Raw genomic sequence first — 16,036 nt, forward strand, 5'->3', positions numbered from 1 at the left:
TATACCCCTTTGTATACGTTACATTCACCCATTTATATAAAGATTTATGAACTATAACCAACTTATGTCAACTAAGTTACATTAGGTTGGTCGAAAATATTTTGCACTTTAATAAAAAAGTCAAATGTAGTAAAGTGGGGGAAGATGGGAAACTTAAGCCCGTATTACCCAATATTTTCAAAATTAAAATACATTACGGGTTTTGGGTGACACCACTAATTAGTACTATCATTTCTTTATTTATTGACAACAATTCAAAAATATATTAAAACACACGAGGAATTATTTAGCGATCCGCACAACAGGTGAAATTTTACAAATTCGAAAACACACAGGATAAGACCAGACAGTTAAAAATCCTTGTCAATTTTGACTAACAAGTGAATTTATTATTAGGAATACGCGTAAATACCACAAAATGTTACTGTACGCTTTAAAAATCAAGTTTAAACATTCTTTTGCTTGTCCTACTGCTATAGTTTTTTACATGTTACCCACATTACACTATTGTATGAAAAATAGGTATTGTTTGAACGATAATGGGTAAAATTCGAACATCATTTGATAAATATATATCCTACAAATGTCTGCATATCAACTTGTAATAACAAAACATTGATAAAATAAACTAATGATACAGTTTAGGCTACATTTAAGTTGGGTATTGCTACACTGTTTTTTCGAACAAGCCACTTCTTTAATAAATCAGTATTTTATATTTGAATAGTGCCTGAGGTATAAATTATTAAATTTAAAGCAAACCGTTCAAAGTTTAGCAATAAAAGTAAAAAAAGGCAAAACCAGAGTCATAAAAGCACCTATATATTTCTATAGCTCTGGGCGAAACGCGCAATTATAGTTTAATAAAGAAGAAGTCGTTATATTAAACTATGGCGTAATAATCAAATTTTTAAAGTGATTTATCTGGACTTGGGTATAGTAATAAAATAACTCACGTACCCAAAATGAACATAGACATCATCTCATTTACATAAACTTGGTTTTGAATTGTCGTCTGTCACCAACGCGGGAACAAACGAGGTTATTTTGCAGTTTAGTTTTGCATTAAAACTGTATAAATTATGCCGTGAATATTGTGTTTTGTTAACAAAGAATATCCAAAGTAAAGTTTGTACAGTTGCCTTAAATTAGTTATACATGCTTGTATATCGGTAAGTCATATCTAACTTATTAAATATTACTTTGATCAGATGAAAAGCAAATTTTATTAAAGCATGGATGAAACTGGCGAAAGTGGTTTTAGGCCGTATGCAATTATATATATGGTCGTAGTCACTTTATTTTTGTACTTTATATCATCTTATATTGCGTATAGAAGAGACAGCAAAGAACTAAAACAGGTATATATAGGTCTGCTACTTTTTAGATGCCAGTCCAGCTTCAGATTCTTTTATTTATTTATTTTTATTTTAAAATTTTTTTTGTATATGTATGTATATATACTTTTTTTAATGACACATGTAAGGGAATAAAGTCATGTGTGCAAAAAAAATGGCGGGACAATGGCAGCCAATATAACATGTGTGTTCTGTTTCATGTCCGCAAGTTACCGCACAATATAATATACTCAACTTTTTTTATTTTAGTGCAAAATCTTTTATTTGGAACAACCAAAATCAACCGGCATTGCTTACTGCTTTTCTTTTACCGTCAATAAAAGATTTTGTGATGACAAGGAACAAGACCTGGTTTTTCGATTGGGCGGGGCTAAAAATAACGGACCATTATTACACTTCAGGGATTTTGACAATAATCTTTTTCAGTAAGAAAAATTGTTGTGCACCCTTTTAGGTCTGCAATGAACGACCCATAGATTTTTTGATTGTTTAGTGGTTTCTGAAGAACTTGTTTGTTTTAAACAATATCTTAACACTTAACATAACAATTTTTTCAACAACCTTTGTATGAAATTCCCCAACATTTTATGCTTTATATTTAGTTTACCGTGTTTGCTTAATTGGTGGCAGATGAATTTTGAACCGATTATATTATTTGTGTGTTACCATTAAAAGTATATGTTCAGTAAAAAGTATATTTGTGTTAAAAACTGTTCTATTGCCACAATAGGATGAAAACTACTGATCCAAGTAGACTATTATGTAAGTTTAGTATGTCAAATACTGTAACGAATGTAATAGATATAATAGATATATATTATATACACTTTAAGATTTAAAAACCATAAACAACAGAACCAACATTATGTTATAGATCTGGTCAAGTGGTAAACATTGGATTTTATCTACCTGTGGACATTGGTGATTTGGAAAACATTGAGATTGCTTGTGTTAATAATAATAATTCAAATGATGATGGCAACGATTTGCTTTCCATATCACATATTGCGGTTCGAAAATTCCAAAAGTATGTTATGTTTAGGCCTATTCCATTTTTACTATGTAAGTTATTTGTTCACTGCTCATAGCTCATTAAAACTGTGCTTAGAATAAACTGTGATGATTCTGCAGCACTAGATTTTATGCCAAAGCATATTAGAACATGGCAACAAGATTTCACAGGTAAGTCAATGATTTATATTATGTATGCCTATGTATTTGTTTGTTTTTCTGTTTAACTGTTTGTTCTATTTTTGCAATGTATTTATAATAAATTAGCCTTAATGTTTTTAAAAGATGTTTGGAAACTTTGTAGAGAATAATTTATGTTTTGGTAATGACCAGTTGGTGTAAATTGTATATAAAAGTCAAAAGTGCATTTGATACAGAGAGCAGTGGTTAAGAATCAGTAAGTAGGTAGTTAATTTTTTAAAAACAGAATGACTAATTTAACAGAACAATAAAAATTTGCCACAGGTGCTAAATCCAAGCATTGTGAAAAGGCCATTCTACAAGCTGGCCAGACAAAATCTTTTTATTTGGAAGAAATTCAACAGTAACTATAGTATTATGCAGATAGAGAACATAAGATAAGCTAGACTCGCTAGAGTTTTACCAACAGCAAGTCTTGCTGAGCAAGATAGTGTACAATGCTCATGATGGTTATTGGTTATAATTTCTATTTTTAATAACATTTTGCTTACAGAATTTTTTCGGTGTACTAGTACAGTGACATTTTGATTTGTGTGGTTGCCTGTAGCTTAGATAATACTATGCTGATAGTGTTCTGTCGTACTTATCTATGAATGAGAGCAAATTTTTAATGTTTAGATAAATGGGACAAGATTTGCCGTTCTTTTTACTAAGGCGATGCTGTTTCCTCAAAAATGAGATTTCGTTTTAAAGGCCACTTCTATGGATTGCACTTACCAGTTATGATAATCATTGTACAGTTAATTTACAAATTTAGATTTGGTCAAGATTCATTAGTCAAGTTCATGTGGCAGCACTACTTATTTTCCATGTCTACAAAATGGCATCAAGTTTGGAGCGAATATTCTTGTTTGGATTATATGCTGGTGATGTGTCTTGATGTTTTGGCAATCACAGCAATTATATCAACTTACTATGCATATGGTATATCATTTAGTTTATGCTGTTTGGTTTACATATTTGTAAATATACATATTGTTACGGCGTCATGGCACTGGTTAGCGTGCCTGCCCTTAACTCAGAGTTTATGAATTCAAGGCAGCAAAATTTGTTTTGAAATATTTACTGGTTAAGAACCATAAGTCTAAAGTGTCAGGCATACAAAAAACAATCACCAATAAAGTTAGATAAAGTAGGGTGGGGGAAGATGGGACTCTTAAAAAAAATTATACAAATTCTTAAACACACAGGATAAGATGGGACAGTTTAAAATCATTGTTAATTTTGAATATTAAGTGTATTTGTAAATAGGAATATACGTAAATAACACAAAGTAATACTGTACGCTTTGAAAATTAAGTCTAAACATTCTTTTTCTTGCTCTACTCCTATAGTTTTCAACATGTTACCTATACCTTATATTATTGCAGAACAATTGGTTTTGTTTGAACGACAATGGGTATTGTTTGAACATCAATGGACAAATATTGTATCCTACAAATGTATATGAACTTGTAATAACAGAAAATTGATTATAACTATTGATAAAGTATTTATTCTTGCTACAAATTGGGTATTACTACTCTTTTTGGCACAAGCCACTTCTCATAAATTATTCCCAAGTGCAAATGACCAAATTTCGAATATATTTTCAAAATATTATCTTTTTATTATATCAGTATCTTATAGTTGAATAACCCCTGGGGTATAAATTACTTAATTAACAGCAAACCTTTCAAAGTTTGGCAATGAAAACATACAAAACTACAACGTGGGGGAAGATGGAACCCTAAATTGAAATATATTTACATTAGCAGTATTCTGCAACTTGTAGTTTACCTACCGAATTTAACAGGCTGTGCTATTTTCTTTGCCATGTAAACTTCACATATATAACGTTAAACCGATATTTTTTTGTTATTTTTATCTCAAATTAAAGTCATATTGACCCCTGCCTGTTTTCTTCATGCATATATCTCAGTGTTTTTTTACAAAACTAAAACTGGTTTTATGAGACAAAATCAAACTGTACAAAATATTCAAGGTTGTTTTATGAAGCTATGAAACTGGTTTAATGGTTCGCACACGCAAACTAAAAAAAATCCTTGGCTTTACTATGATTTAGCAAGCATTAAAAAATAGCACCTTACTATTTCGCATTTTTTTACCTGTTTTAAAGTATACTATTTCTATTTTACATATTTTTTTTAATATTTAAAAACAGTAATCAGCTTTGACGGGAGTTTTATAAAGTCGTGATAATACTGTCAAATAATTCTGTAACCTTATTTTCCTGATTATCATTAAATAAGGGTCCGTAAAAAAAATTAAAAAAAGTCTTGTCTGACAAAGTGTCCCATCTTCCCCCACCCCACTATATATTGTAACTCCTAAGCTGACATGAGATTTATGAAACATATAATGACAATGCAAGTTACATTCATCATTATTCAGGTCAACAAGCTTGCAGTTTCAACATCAACATGAACGATGTTTCTTCATATGAACGAACTACTAATTGGTTGGATGAAAACTGGACATGTTTGGTCTCCATATCATGGATGTCGTTAACGTGTTCATTGTCTATTATTCCCTTGTCAATGATATGGTGGAGGTAAATTAAGCTTGTCAGGATAATACTTAATTTTTTCAGAGGTAATGATATTATTTATTATATCTTTAAAAATTGCTAAATAAATTACCAAAATGTAATCACACTGAAAAACGTTTCCAACATATAGCTTAGCAACTTTGTTATGTTTATATGAATTACAATGAATACAGTCCTAATAGCACTGTGATTATTGGTTTATAGTGGCTTAAGAACGAAATTTACGTTTTTATGGTACCACTGCTAAACTGCCAAATGAATAAATATTGCTCTGAAGATAATAATAAGTGTCACTTGTTTTTATCTTGGTTCAATACACATTTTGATTAATTTACACTTCATGAGACCAGGAGTTAAGTATGCAAATTTATGTTTTCTTGCATTGTAGATTATTTCAGTTCATTGGTGGCAAAGGTTTCACAGACAATCTCCTAAAATCCTACTTGGAGAAATGTAATGATTACGAAAATAACAAAACTGATTTTTTAATTCTACGAACACTTGAAAGCAAAAGCGTATATGAAGGTTTGAATAAATTTGCTTCAACAGGATATTGTTAGTTTAGTTATAAAGTCTACAGATGAAACAAAGTTATATTAATGTTTTGTTTTGTTGATGTTTATATTTAATTAAGGTTTACTTAAAAGCCACAGTTGGTAAAATCTACATGTGCTATTGTCATCTTGTTTTACAATGTATGTTTCAATGTTTGTTATTTTATACCCACATAGACACTCATTCTGACCCTGCATATAAATGCTTGTCAATTGTCACACGGTGTATCTTGTATTTACGTAAATGTTAGTTTTCTTGTGTAAATTACATTCGTGAGATTTTTTCAGCAATTCAGAGAATTCATTTCCATGGCAGATACTTGCATGACAACAAAACGATTGCTTAGAGAGGAACCGGTGATAACAAACTGTTCCACAGACGATATTTCCCTGCATAACCTTGCGTATGTAAGAACCAAAATGGGGCAAACTGTACTGCAAGGTAATATGTTAAATTAAGTTTAAACTCTCTGTTAAAACCAATCTTTAAGGTGATGAACCTGACCGAAAAATTGTCAAGAGAAGTAACTATGTAAGCGCGGGTGGAAAACCAAATATAATGTCTGGATCAAAGTTTGGTATGGATGGAACTGTTTCTACAAATTCTTCGCAATACTCTGAAAGATTAGTTCAACAAGTAAGCATGAACTGGGCCAAGGGACGTGAGCCAGATGTGACTCTTTTGATGACGGCATTTTGCTCTTAAAGCTAAGACATTTCTTGAACTGGTTTACTAAAGTAGTACTTTGAATTAAGGGAGGGGTGTTATGGGTAAGAAAAAGTTTTAACACAATATGTTTAAAGGTTAAATAATAAAATGTGTATAAAAAGCATGGAATATTTTTCAAATTATTTTATTTTTAGAAAAATGCCACAATATATGATTGTTCAGTTGTAGCAGAATGCTTTGACTTTAAGAAAGATTCAGAAGTTAATGATGGATATGGCGGTTCATTTAATGATTGCAAATGTTGCTTAAAAAAGTGTCGTAAAGAAGCTGAGATGTCTCCTAAAACATGTAAAAAAGTGTTCATAGTTAAACCTGTTATAATAATAATTTTTATACTTAATAGATTTGAATAATAGGACCATAGGGGATGTTGAACAGATTGTATTGAAACCGACATATTTGGAAACTTTTTTAACAAAAACTCCCGAAAGTAATATCCAAGTAAGTTGGACGTTAGTATCATTCGGTATGAAAGAGATTTCTAAAGTCCGACAATGCTGCGCAAGAATGTGCTGCCAAACTATAAACTGTACAAAATGTGTATAATCTCATAAATAATTGTTACAAAGCTTTGTAACTGAATGTATTTATTAAGCTTAACCATATCCACTGGTGGTCTGTGTTCTAAAGATGGTTGAACAAAAATGTTTAAAGTCGTATGTAAGGAGAGTATAAGAGAAATGGAATAATTGGAAAGTTTAATAACCCAAAATTTCGACATTAAAACCAAGTTTCTAAAAAAGATGTTATAATAAGAAGTTAAATTATTTTTAGATAAATAATGAAACCAAGATCTCACTTACTGATCCATGGCCAGGTAAATTTGTTTAGTGGTATTTTACAATTTCCAAGAAATACTTTTTTTTATTTAAGTATTTATATTCGTTCAATAATATTTTGCATTTTTCTTTTATGTAAGTATTAATGTTAATAATGTAAACCATTTTTTAATTTCTTTTTTATTAAATAGATTATGATTCTGTGTCAATCCCTATCATGGTCCCCAAACCTGGAATTAAAAGAAAGATTCAAGTTAAAATCCTTTCATTTTTCTTTTTATTGGCTGTACAATTTGGTGAAATTATAACTGTAACTGCGCTGGAAAACGAAGCAAATCTATTTTTTCATCCAACTGAAATGCAAAGGTAAACCTAACAGTTAAACCTAGAGCATTTTTACCTGATATTTTTTTCTGGCATATTTTTCAATTTACAAAAAAATTATTCAGGGAAGCTGGGATTCAAAACCGCACAAATGGTGCGCTGCTTTCTTGTGTGTTGGCCTATATATTTTACTTGGCAATTACTTTACAAGTACTCGCACTAATAACCACTCTACTGAAACTTGTGGTTGAAAAAAGAAACAAATAAACCACAACTTGAAGTAACAGAAAGTGTTGTAATTAGATTAATTTCTGGACTTGAGTATGTGGATTAGGTAGTTGAAGACATCATTATAGTATTTCCAGTTGAAATTTGTTGCAGATATTTCATTCATCACCTTTTTACTTGCCATTGTTGTATAGTAGACTGGGAGAAGATGGGACACATTTTTATTCTATTTTTCTCGTCCCATTTAGTAGTAACAATTTATTGTTCCATATGGCGGTAAACAAAGAACATTCAATAAATTATGAAACCGTATCTTTACGACTACCATATACCGTTGTTAATTGTTTAAAACACGATGAGGATATTTAGATAATGTGTGCTAAAGGTGTCCCATTCTCCACCACCCTAATGAAATATGATACAAAATTCAGGTTAATTTACACTGCTCTTCATCTTATGGTGTAGGGTGGGGGGAGATGGAAGAACTTTATTACATAATATCGAAACATTCTGATCGTGTTTTAAACAATTAACAATGGTCTACGATAGGCATGAGGATACAAGTGACATTTATTAACTTTTACGAGGTGGTAGGTGCAAAACAGTAATAGTGTATTAATGTATTGCATGCGAATGATCTCACAAATGATTTATCCAACAAGTATATATGACAAATCTTTAATACATTTTATAAGGTTAGCAAACCTTATTTTTGAAACATAATGGTAGTCTTCCATTATTAAGTATTACACCTAAGTGCAGGCCTACAGCTGCTAATTTTGACATCCAAATAGTGGCTACTCAGTTAAAGCAGTTACCTTTAAGTGCTTTCTTATACACATCATATCAGCGTTACATAATTATAACCAGAAAATAATATTCAACAAAAAAATAACCACACGAACCTGTAGGTTCTTGTTCAATACCTTCATGTAAAATTTTCAGGTTTAAAACAGAAAGTTTCTTTTCACATACTATTAAGTTGACCACCTTAAAAAGGCTAGGTTAACCAGCGTGTAGCATTTTTATCCAGTGATGCATTAATACAGAGGTTTATCTACAGTGACAGGTAAAGCTGTAATTGTAATAAAAACTTTTTTGAAAGTATTTTTACTTTATTTTGCCGATCCAATATTTTTACTGCTTATACTCTCTACATAAAGGTTCATATCGTTGTACTGTGATAACAAACCAAGCTTATCTTTCACACATTAAGACGAGGAAGAAGTGCTTGTATCTTCAAAGCAGTCATCTTCATCGTCGATATAATGCCCCAATCTAAATATTTATCAGAAATTTCTGTACTGTGAAGAATCCTCTGTGACATAAAAAGTTTTGGTTTAGTGGTTTGTGAAGGCAAATAATGCCTATCTAGTCACCAATGGCGACTGAAACCGCTTTGTCGGTAACTTCTGGTTGATTTGTTTGAGCTTAGAAAATGTTGTGGTAAAATAAACGGTACACATTGGGTAAAAAGGTTAATTAAAAGTATGCTTTTTAGTTTAATACGTGCTTACTCACTAAAGCTTTGCTCTCTTATATGTAGAAACCTTTGTGCTTCTATTCCTTATTATGCGGTATTCCCCTGTGACCAGTTCAACGCGTTTGATTTTTAAAGGGCCTATCTTCAAAGTTTTCTTCTTTAAATTAATCACATTTTGTGCTTTTATAAAAGTTAGTCTCTAATAAGTAGTGGTATCGGTTTAAATCTTATTGGTTGCTTTTTAATCAAGCTATAGTTTTCATTATTTATTATGGCATCGAAGTTGGAAGATTCGACCGTACCATACCTGGATCAGTGTCGCGTTATATGTTTAATGTTTGCCAAACATTCATGCTCGGAGGAAGAAGCAACATCGGATATCCAACAATTTCTACAAAACGAAATACAAGCTTTTGAATTTTCCCTAGATCGTAAGTGCAAATAATGTAGTAATTGTAGATTTGGATAATCCTTTAGCTGGTGACCCCAGGTCTCACACATACCCGCTATTTTTATTTGGCAAAACACTTGGGAGTTTGCGTCGAAAATTAACTTTAAAAATGCATGAAAACATAAATCTTAACTGTAGCCCAATGATTAGAGCTTTTAAGCAGATGACAGTGGGTTCAAGGCTCGATGTTGTCACAATTGTGTATATACTGTATATGTCCTTGGGCAAGGGACTGTACAGTCATTTTAAGATCATTTCTATACAAGTTACATATGTGGTAATCAGGGCTGGAGTATGTTAATGTAACTCATTCTGTAATAAACATTGATACTGTGTTGTCTGTATAGCAAAACAAGCTGCGTAGCGATGATTTAATTCTTAATGAAGAAAACCAAAGTTATATTTAACTTTGGTAAAACACAAAGTTAGTATAGACCAACTTAGGAAACCGATTGTAAAACAACGAGTCTTGTTATCCATTGTCTCGCGTCTATGATGTCATAGTCGCCACCATTACGGAGCCCACGGCATAGCATTTTATCATTGCTGGGTGCTGTTTTTCGTTTAAATATTGCGATTTTTTTAAAACCAAGCACTTCTGTGCGTAAAAATGGCTTTCTACTAATGTTATATCTTATCACAATAATAAACCTCGCAAAAATAATCAACTTTTATTGAACACTCAATCGATTAAAGAGTAAGAAAACAGAAAATATCAAGTTTACTAACCAAAAACATAAAAGAACATGTTTAAAATATAAAAATACAAACAAAAATGCATAACATTACCATAAACTGGTGTATCTAGCTGCAGTTGTGCATGTAAATTGCCGTGATTTTACTTTTTGGCTCACAAACTTAACACGTATATCCGGCAACGAAACTTAAGGTATCTTTGTAAAATTTGCCTAATATCGAAGTGACATTGAGGAAAACAATACTGAGTTACTATTTTTGGTCCTCTGCTTGAATTAGTAAGCTACCTTTTCTGCGTTCCGGGTCTTTATGAAATCGGAAAACGCTTTATAAATGTAGTAAAGAATGGCTCTGTAGATTTGTAGGTATGATCATATACTATTATGTAAACTAAGCTGATTGCTGCTAGTCTTAATCGCCAACGTAAAGTACCCTGTTAAACCACACTGTACGCCGAAAATCAGTCAAAATATTAATTTACTCCACTTTAATTCCTAGATTTAATATTATATAACAAGATTTATATTAGAAATTATATTTTAAATGTTAAAACAACCGCTATACATGTTTTCTAGCTTTGTATCACAAACAAGAACTAAATGAACACATGCCGACCATGCATTTGTATAGGCGATTCAGGCCCTGTGGGCTTCGTAATGGACACGAGCGCCGTTCTCTAACTTAGTCTATACTAACTTTGGTAAAACATACTTCCATCAGATTTTTTATGTGCCTCTGAAAAATTGAGAAATCTCGCATTGTGTGAAAAGGAAAATGATGTGAAGGTAAAAAGATCTGTAGATATTATAATGAGCAGGTAATTTTGTTTTGTTGTGTTTTGGTAAATAGTGGTTTTACTAACTGTATTGCTTGGTCTATTCATATTAATTAGAAGATATTATCTAGCTGGATAAGTAATTAGAACAAGTTCTAATGGGTGAAGTAGCGATAACAGATGATACTCTAATTAAATAAGGACATCAACAGCAAAATGATGTTTACCGATACTTCGATACACTAAACTATTTAGCTTGGTTGACGTTTAATCATTTTAATGTCTGCTTGTTTGGGTGTGTAATTTACAGCATAACTACCTCTTTGGCAGAAAAATGTTGAATCTAATTCTAGTTAAACGATCCATTGGTAATTAAGGCAAAAGGCAGACAATTGGTATTGTTTTATTACACAAGATGTCATTGTCACTGCTTAGAGTATGATGTAATCAACCTAATAATGACCCTCAGCCACACCAATCTATTTCATAAAATTAAATTTCAAAATGTTTTGTAAAGAAACCTAGATCAGAAAGTTTATGACGATGAAGCAGTTTCTTTGGTTGGTGGAGATGAAGTAAACTCATGGCAACAGGTGTGAAATGGTTTTATTTTTGCTTTTCTTTAAGAGATTTATTTTTACCCAGACCATTTTGTAAAATACCTTAAACGAACAAAGCGTACTTGTTCCTAAACTTTTAGTTGTATGAAATATAAATATAAATACTATACTTTTTTATATTTTAGTGCCATGAAATATTAGTTAGTAAGCCTGAGCTGCCTATAACCTCTAAACCTTATGGGTTCAAGGCTCTCTGCTCCAAGATGGTGGGCGAATGTGTCTTGACCAAGACACTCAATGACAATTTTTTATTTTAAACTTTGAACTGCATGTCTAAGCTATAATTTAAAGTTTTTGTTTTTAATATTTTGCTAGGTTGCTATGTTGCTTCAGTTGATGTTTGACGTAATTAAGTCTCATCAATACACTTGTATGGAAGAGATTGTTGACATGAGTGCCAGGTGCTTGCGTAATCTTTCAAAGGATTTTATTTTAATAAATGGTTGGGTAAGTTATTATTATTTTAGCATTAAACAAGAGAGCATAGCAATCATAAATTGCATGTTGTAGACATTTTATATATTTTTTTTGCAGCATATTTTTAATCTCCGCAATTAAAACTTTAATTGGGCAACCAACAAAGCAGCAAGTATATAACTTTAGTAAAAGGAACCATTTTTTAGGTGTTACCATTATGTGCGATACTATACTGTAATTACTATAAAATGTTAGCGATTTTTTCAAGCCATCCATTGGAGCTAATATTCTAAATAAATAATATATAAAACTGTGCATCTTATTATTAGGTACCCACTGATCGTTCAACACATTTAACATCAGAGATATCTTCTAGTATTGTCATAGTTCCTTCAGGGGTAAGATTGATCTTTTTTTATTATACAACTTTCACCACTTTGTGTTTGCTTAGGAGCCTAACATGGGTAGGCAGAATGCAGGGTATGTATGGATGGCCTGGAATAATTATGAAACTCAATGTAAATTGTAGGGATACACTGTCTTAGTAACATGTTAATTGGCATTGTTGCATTAATTAAAAATACAAGCAAGAATATAGTCTAATGAGCACCCTGATTTTCCTAAAGGTTGGCGCCTATGACGTCTTGTAAATATTTATCACAAACTGAATAGATTAGGCTCTGTCTAACAATATAAACACAACTGTAAATTGCCAACCGTTGGCAGTAGTTTTTATCATTTAAATTTAACATCAAGTTAATGTGAAAGTTTTCTGAAATTTCTGAAAATTCTTTTTCAGATAGAAGAAGAAATTCATCAATTAGGTAAGAAACTAAGAACCTGCTTAAACCTACTGTCGACCATTTTCAGATTGTTTGCTATAATTATGAAAATCATATTACCTATTACTTTTGTGTTGTATCAATTTGTATGTATTATAAAAGTTGACTAAATCCTGTTGGCTGTTACATCATATATCAGTACACAGTCACAAAATCACAATTTAATTTATAAATGTTTAATTTCGGATAATGTTTTATCAAAACCTAGGTTGGAAAATATGATTCCTCCAAATTCTTGCTCTAATGAAAATTAAATAGGTGATAGGTGTAACATTTTCTTAAATAGGGCATTTTTAAAACACACTCTCATTGTTGTCAAACATAGGGAACCTCAATAATAATGTGGTGAACGCAAAATATACTTTGGCTCTGCTTGTTACAGAGCTAAAAGAAGGAAAAAGAGTAGGTCAGGTAAAAACTGGGGTTCTAAAAGTTACCCCCATCCTAAAAATTTGTTAATGTTCCACCCCAGGCACCCAATGTTATACTACTTCTATAGTTAGCTAGTTCATGTACATGTAATTGTATTACTACCGCAGCGGTTATAAGCAATTTTATCTTTAGCCAAAGATGATGAATATGAAAGTTATGATTCTGCAACTCCACCAGAAATATTGGAAAAGCCTCCCATGACAGCATCATTGATTGACATGCTTGGTGGGGGGGATGCTAATGTTCAAAACCTTAGATTAGAACAAGGTAACCATCAGCATCCTTAATACTGATAAATTAGAGATGGGCCGAATCGAATCCGGATCCGAATATTCGGCGTTGTTCGATCCATTTTTTGGTATTTGATCGAATCCGAATATGCGTGGTCGAATCCGAATACTTTCTATCGCCCATGAAATGTCACACGGACACTACTAAATGCGCCAAAACAGTAATTTCGTGGCCGAATGAATATAAAAATTCTTGATTTTACAACCAACAATCACGCGGGTTTCACATTGTTTGTAACGTAACTCACTTCAAATAAATTTCATTCGTTAGGAATTTACTCTAGGAAAGTAACGAATCGCAGTGCCTGCGAACTACTTAATGGCCTATTTATTTATAACTTAATGGGTTTTCGCGTTTGATCTGGTAAATAAAAGTGAAAAATTGTAAAACGATCTTTTATTTTAATATTGCAAAATCTTCTGTAACAGTTATAAATAAATGCTGTTTAATTTTTTTTTACATTAATTTTACATCTGTAACACTGTAATTCACAGAACTCGTAGTCTTTGCGGCTTCTTTGATCGTGAACCACGTGTCCGTTTGATCAGAAACCACATGTTTTGTGTTATTTTGATTAACGGCTCCGTCCGACTAAAACCGAACGTGTTCGCGGGCGCCTTTTCTCCTTAATGACGTCATTAGCTTTCGGACTCCGACTATTCTTTATAGCCGCACTCGCAGAACGTTAGCTTTATCAATGTCTGATTCCAGAGATTTAAAAGTTAACGAAACCATCACGATTTATACATTTTACATGCCTGGCTGCAGGTATAGTATCAAAAAACGAAATGTGAATTAAATTCGACCGTATTTATAACTAGATCTACTTGTCAATACAACGTTTTAATCTGTCAAATTTATAATTCTGGATCCTATAATAAACCTTTGATGGCATGTGGCCAATAGCGGTGCACCACCTTTTATCCGCAGTCGGCCAGCGTTGATTGACAGGTTTTTAATTAATTCCTCGGTGCGCAGATGATGCTACGATAGAACGTTACCAATAGGAACTAGATGGATATGCAGCGGGTATACAATTTCATTTGTTTCACCACAGTGAATTAGGTTAAATGACGTCACCGAATATAGTTTTGATCTCAGCCCATCCCCCTAACTCATATAACTTTTAAGTTATAGTCTTGACTCAGATGAGTTATCAGCATTCCAGTGACTTTATTTTCGCGAAATTGTGAAACAGGTTTTGAAGGAAATTTGGTGAAATTTTGGGCTTGGGGCAGGCAGGGTAAAGCTAGGTTATTTGTGCAATATACAATATTTTAGGTGAAATAATTAGAAACCTATATTTTAATCTGTAAACAACTTGTCATGTGTGCTAATAGGCTTCTGTCAAGTATGAATATCATTTATAAATCAATGTTAATCTTTGCAGCAAACGATGGTAATGGATTTGAAATGGTTGCTTCTGTAGCTTCACAAGATGCTCCCAGTGAGCCACACCAAACAGTTGATCATTCTATAAAAGATAACGTTGAACAGATTTCTTCTGATAGTAATATTGGAAATTTTATTCCCCATATTTCAATTGGAGTTGCTGCTGCAGCTGCTTGCATTGGGTTTATTTTGTTGAAGAAAAGTTCTTAGTCTCCCAATGTGGTGTATGAGACAGGAGAGTGCAATGCTATGTTATGTAGAAGTTTGCCAGTACACATTATTTATGTTTATGTTGCAAAGAAATCTTAATCGTGATCAACTGTGATTGCCACTATGTTGCTTTAATCAATTTATTTTGTATGTTAGATATCCTTTAACTGTATTTGTGGGGAGCAGGTATCTGTTAAGCGAATCAAATATAAGCAATAAAGGATGGCAGAACGGGAATTTGGGTATTAATGGAGATTAATTTTAATTGGAGATGTTTTTTTAATGTATGTGCAATTAGAGCAGAGCTTCTTAAACTGCGGCCTGTAGATATCTTTTTGAATGAGGGTGATAATAACTATAACAAGAGAGCATAGCTCCAATGACCGAGCACGTATTAAACTTAATAGCATATTGTTAACCCTTTTACTACAACGGTCGACCTGTTGAGTGATTGGTGAAAAAGGTATACGTAAATACGCTTTGTACAACTTCTGTATGTGTTGCTTTGTTAATCTACGCTAGCTAACCTTGTTCGCTGCTAAAAAAACATTTGGTTTGGTTCCCGATGTATGGCAGTTTACTGGACTGGCAAGCGTACAGTAGAGTGGAGGAGGATGAGACACTTAGGCACATATAGCTAAATATTTAGTTAAAACACATGATGATTTTTGGGTAATATCACGAATTAATG

General features: G+C 32.2%; 2 protein-coding genes across 4 annotated transcripts; both read left to right on the forward strand.

Annotated features, from left to right (window-relative positions):
• The first annotated feature begins 1,183 nt into the window (after positions 1 to 1,183).
• On the forward strand, positions 1,184 to 8,606 carry LOC149739502 (uncharacterized). 3 transcript variants are annotated; one of them, XM_089871654.1, is made up of 15 exons: positions 1,184 to 1,361; positions 1,608 to 1,783; positions 2,233 to 2,385; positions 2,467 to 2,540; positions 2,835 to 2,913; positions 3,328 to 3,494; positions 4,965 to 5,124; positions 5,510 to 5,646; positions 5,992 to 6,117; positions 6,167 to 6,312; positions 6,540 to 6,693; positions 6,749 to 6,846; positions 7,180 to 7,222; positions 7,376 to 7,550; positions 7,890 to 8,606. In XM_089871654.1, exons 1-15 carry the CDS (start codon positions 1,236 to 1,238, stop codon positions 8,014 to 8,016), a joined length of 1,941 nt encoding a protein of 646 aa, XP_089727780.1. In that variant the 5' UTR covers positions 1,184 to 1,235; the 3' UTR covers positions 8,017 to 8,606. The 3 variants fall into 3 exon arrangements, with proteins under 3 accessions (XP_089727780.1, XP_089727779.1, XP_089727781.1); XM_089871653.1 differs by lacking the exon at positions 7,890 to 8,606 and adding an exon at positions 7,634 to 7,775; XM_089871655.1 differs by lacking the exons at positions 2,835 to 2,913; positions 3,328 to 3,494; positions 7,890 to 8,606 and adding an exon at positions 7,634 to 7,775.
• A 730-nt stretch (positions 8,607 to 9,336) lies between these two features.
• Positions 9,337 to 15,582, forward strand: LOC149739503 (uncharacterized). Its single transcript, XM_089871675.1, has 8 exons — positions 9,337 to 9,650; positions 11,087 to 11,183; positions 11,659 to 11,734; positions 12,077 to 12,208; positions 12,508 to 12,576; positions 12,978 to 13,002; positions 13,585 to 13,719; positions 15,134 to 15,582. Exons 1-8 carry the CDS (start codon positions 9,491 to 9,493, stop codon positions 15,343 to 15,345), a joined length of 906 nt encoding a protein of 301 aa, XP_089727801.1. The 5' UTR covers positions 9,337 to 9,490; the 3' UTR covers positions 15,346 to 15,582.
• Positions 15,583 to 16,036: the final 454 nt, after the last annotated feature.

This window comes from Ciona robusta, chromosome 2 (assembly GCF_009617815.1).
Source record: "Ciona robusta chromosome 2, ASM961781v2".
NCBI classification, from domain to species: Eukaryota; Metazoa; Chordata; class Ascidiacea; order Phlebobranchia; family Cionidae; genus Ciona; species Ciona robusta.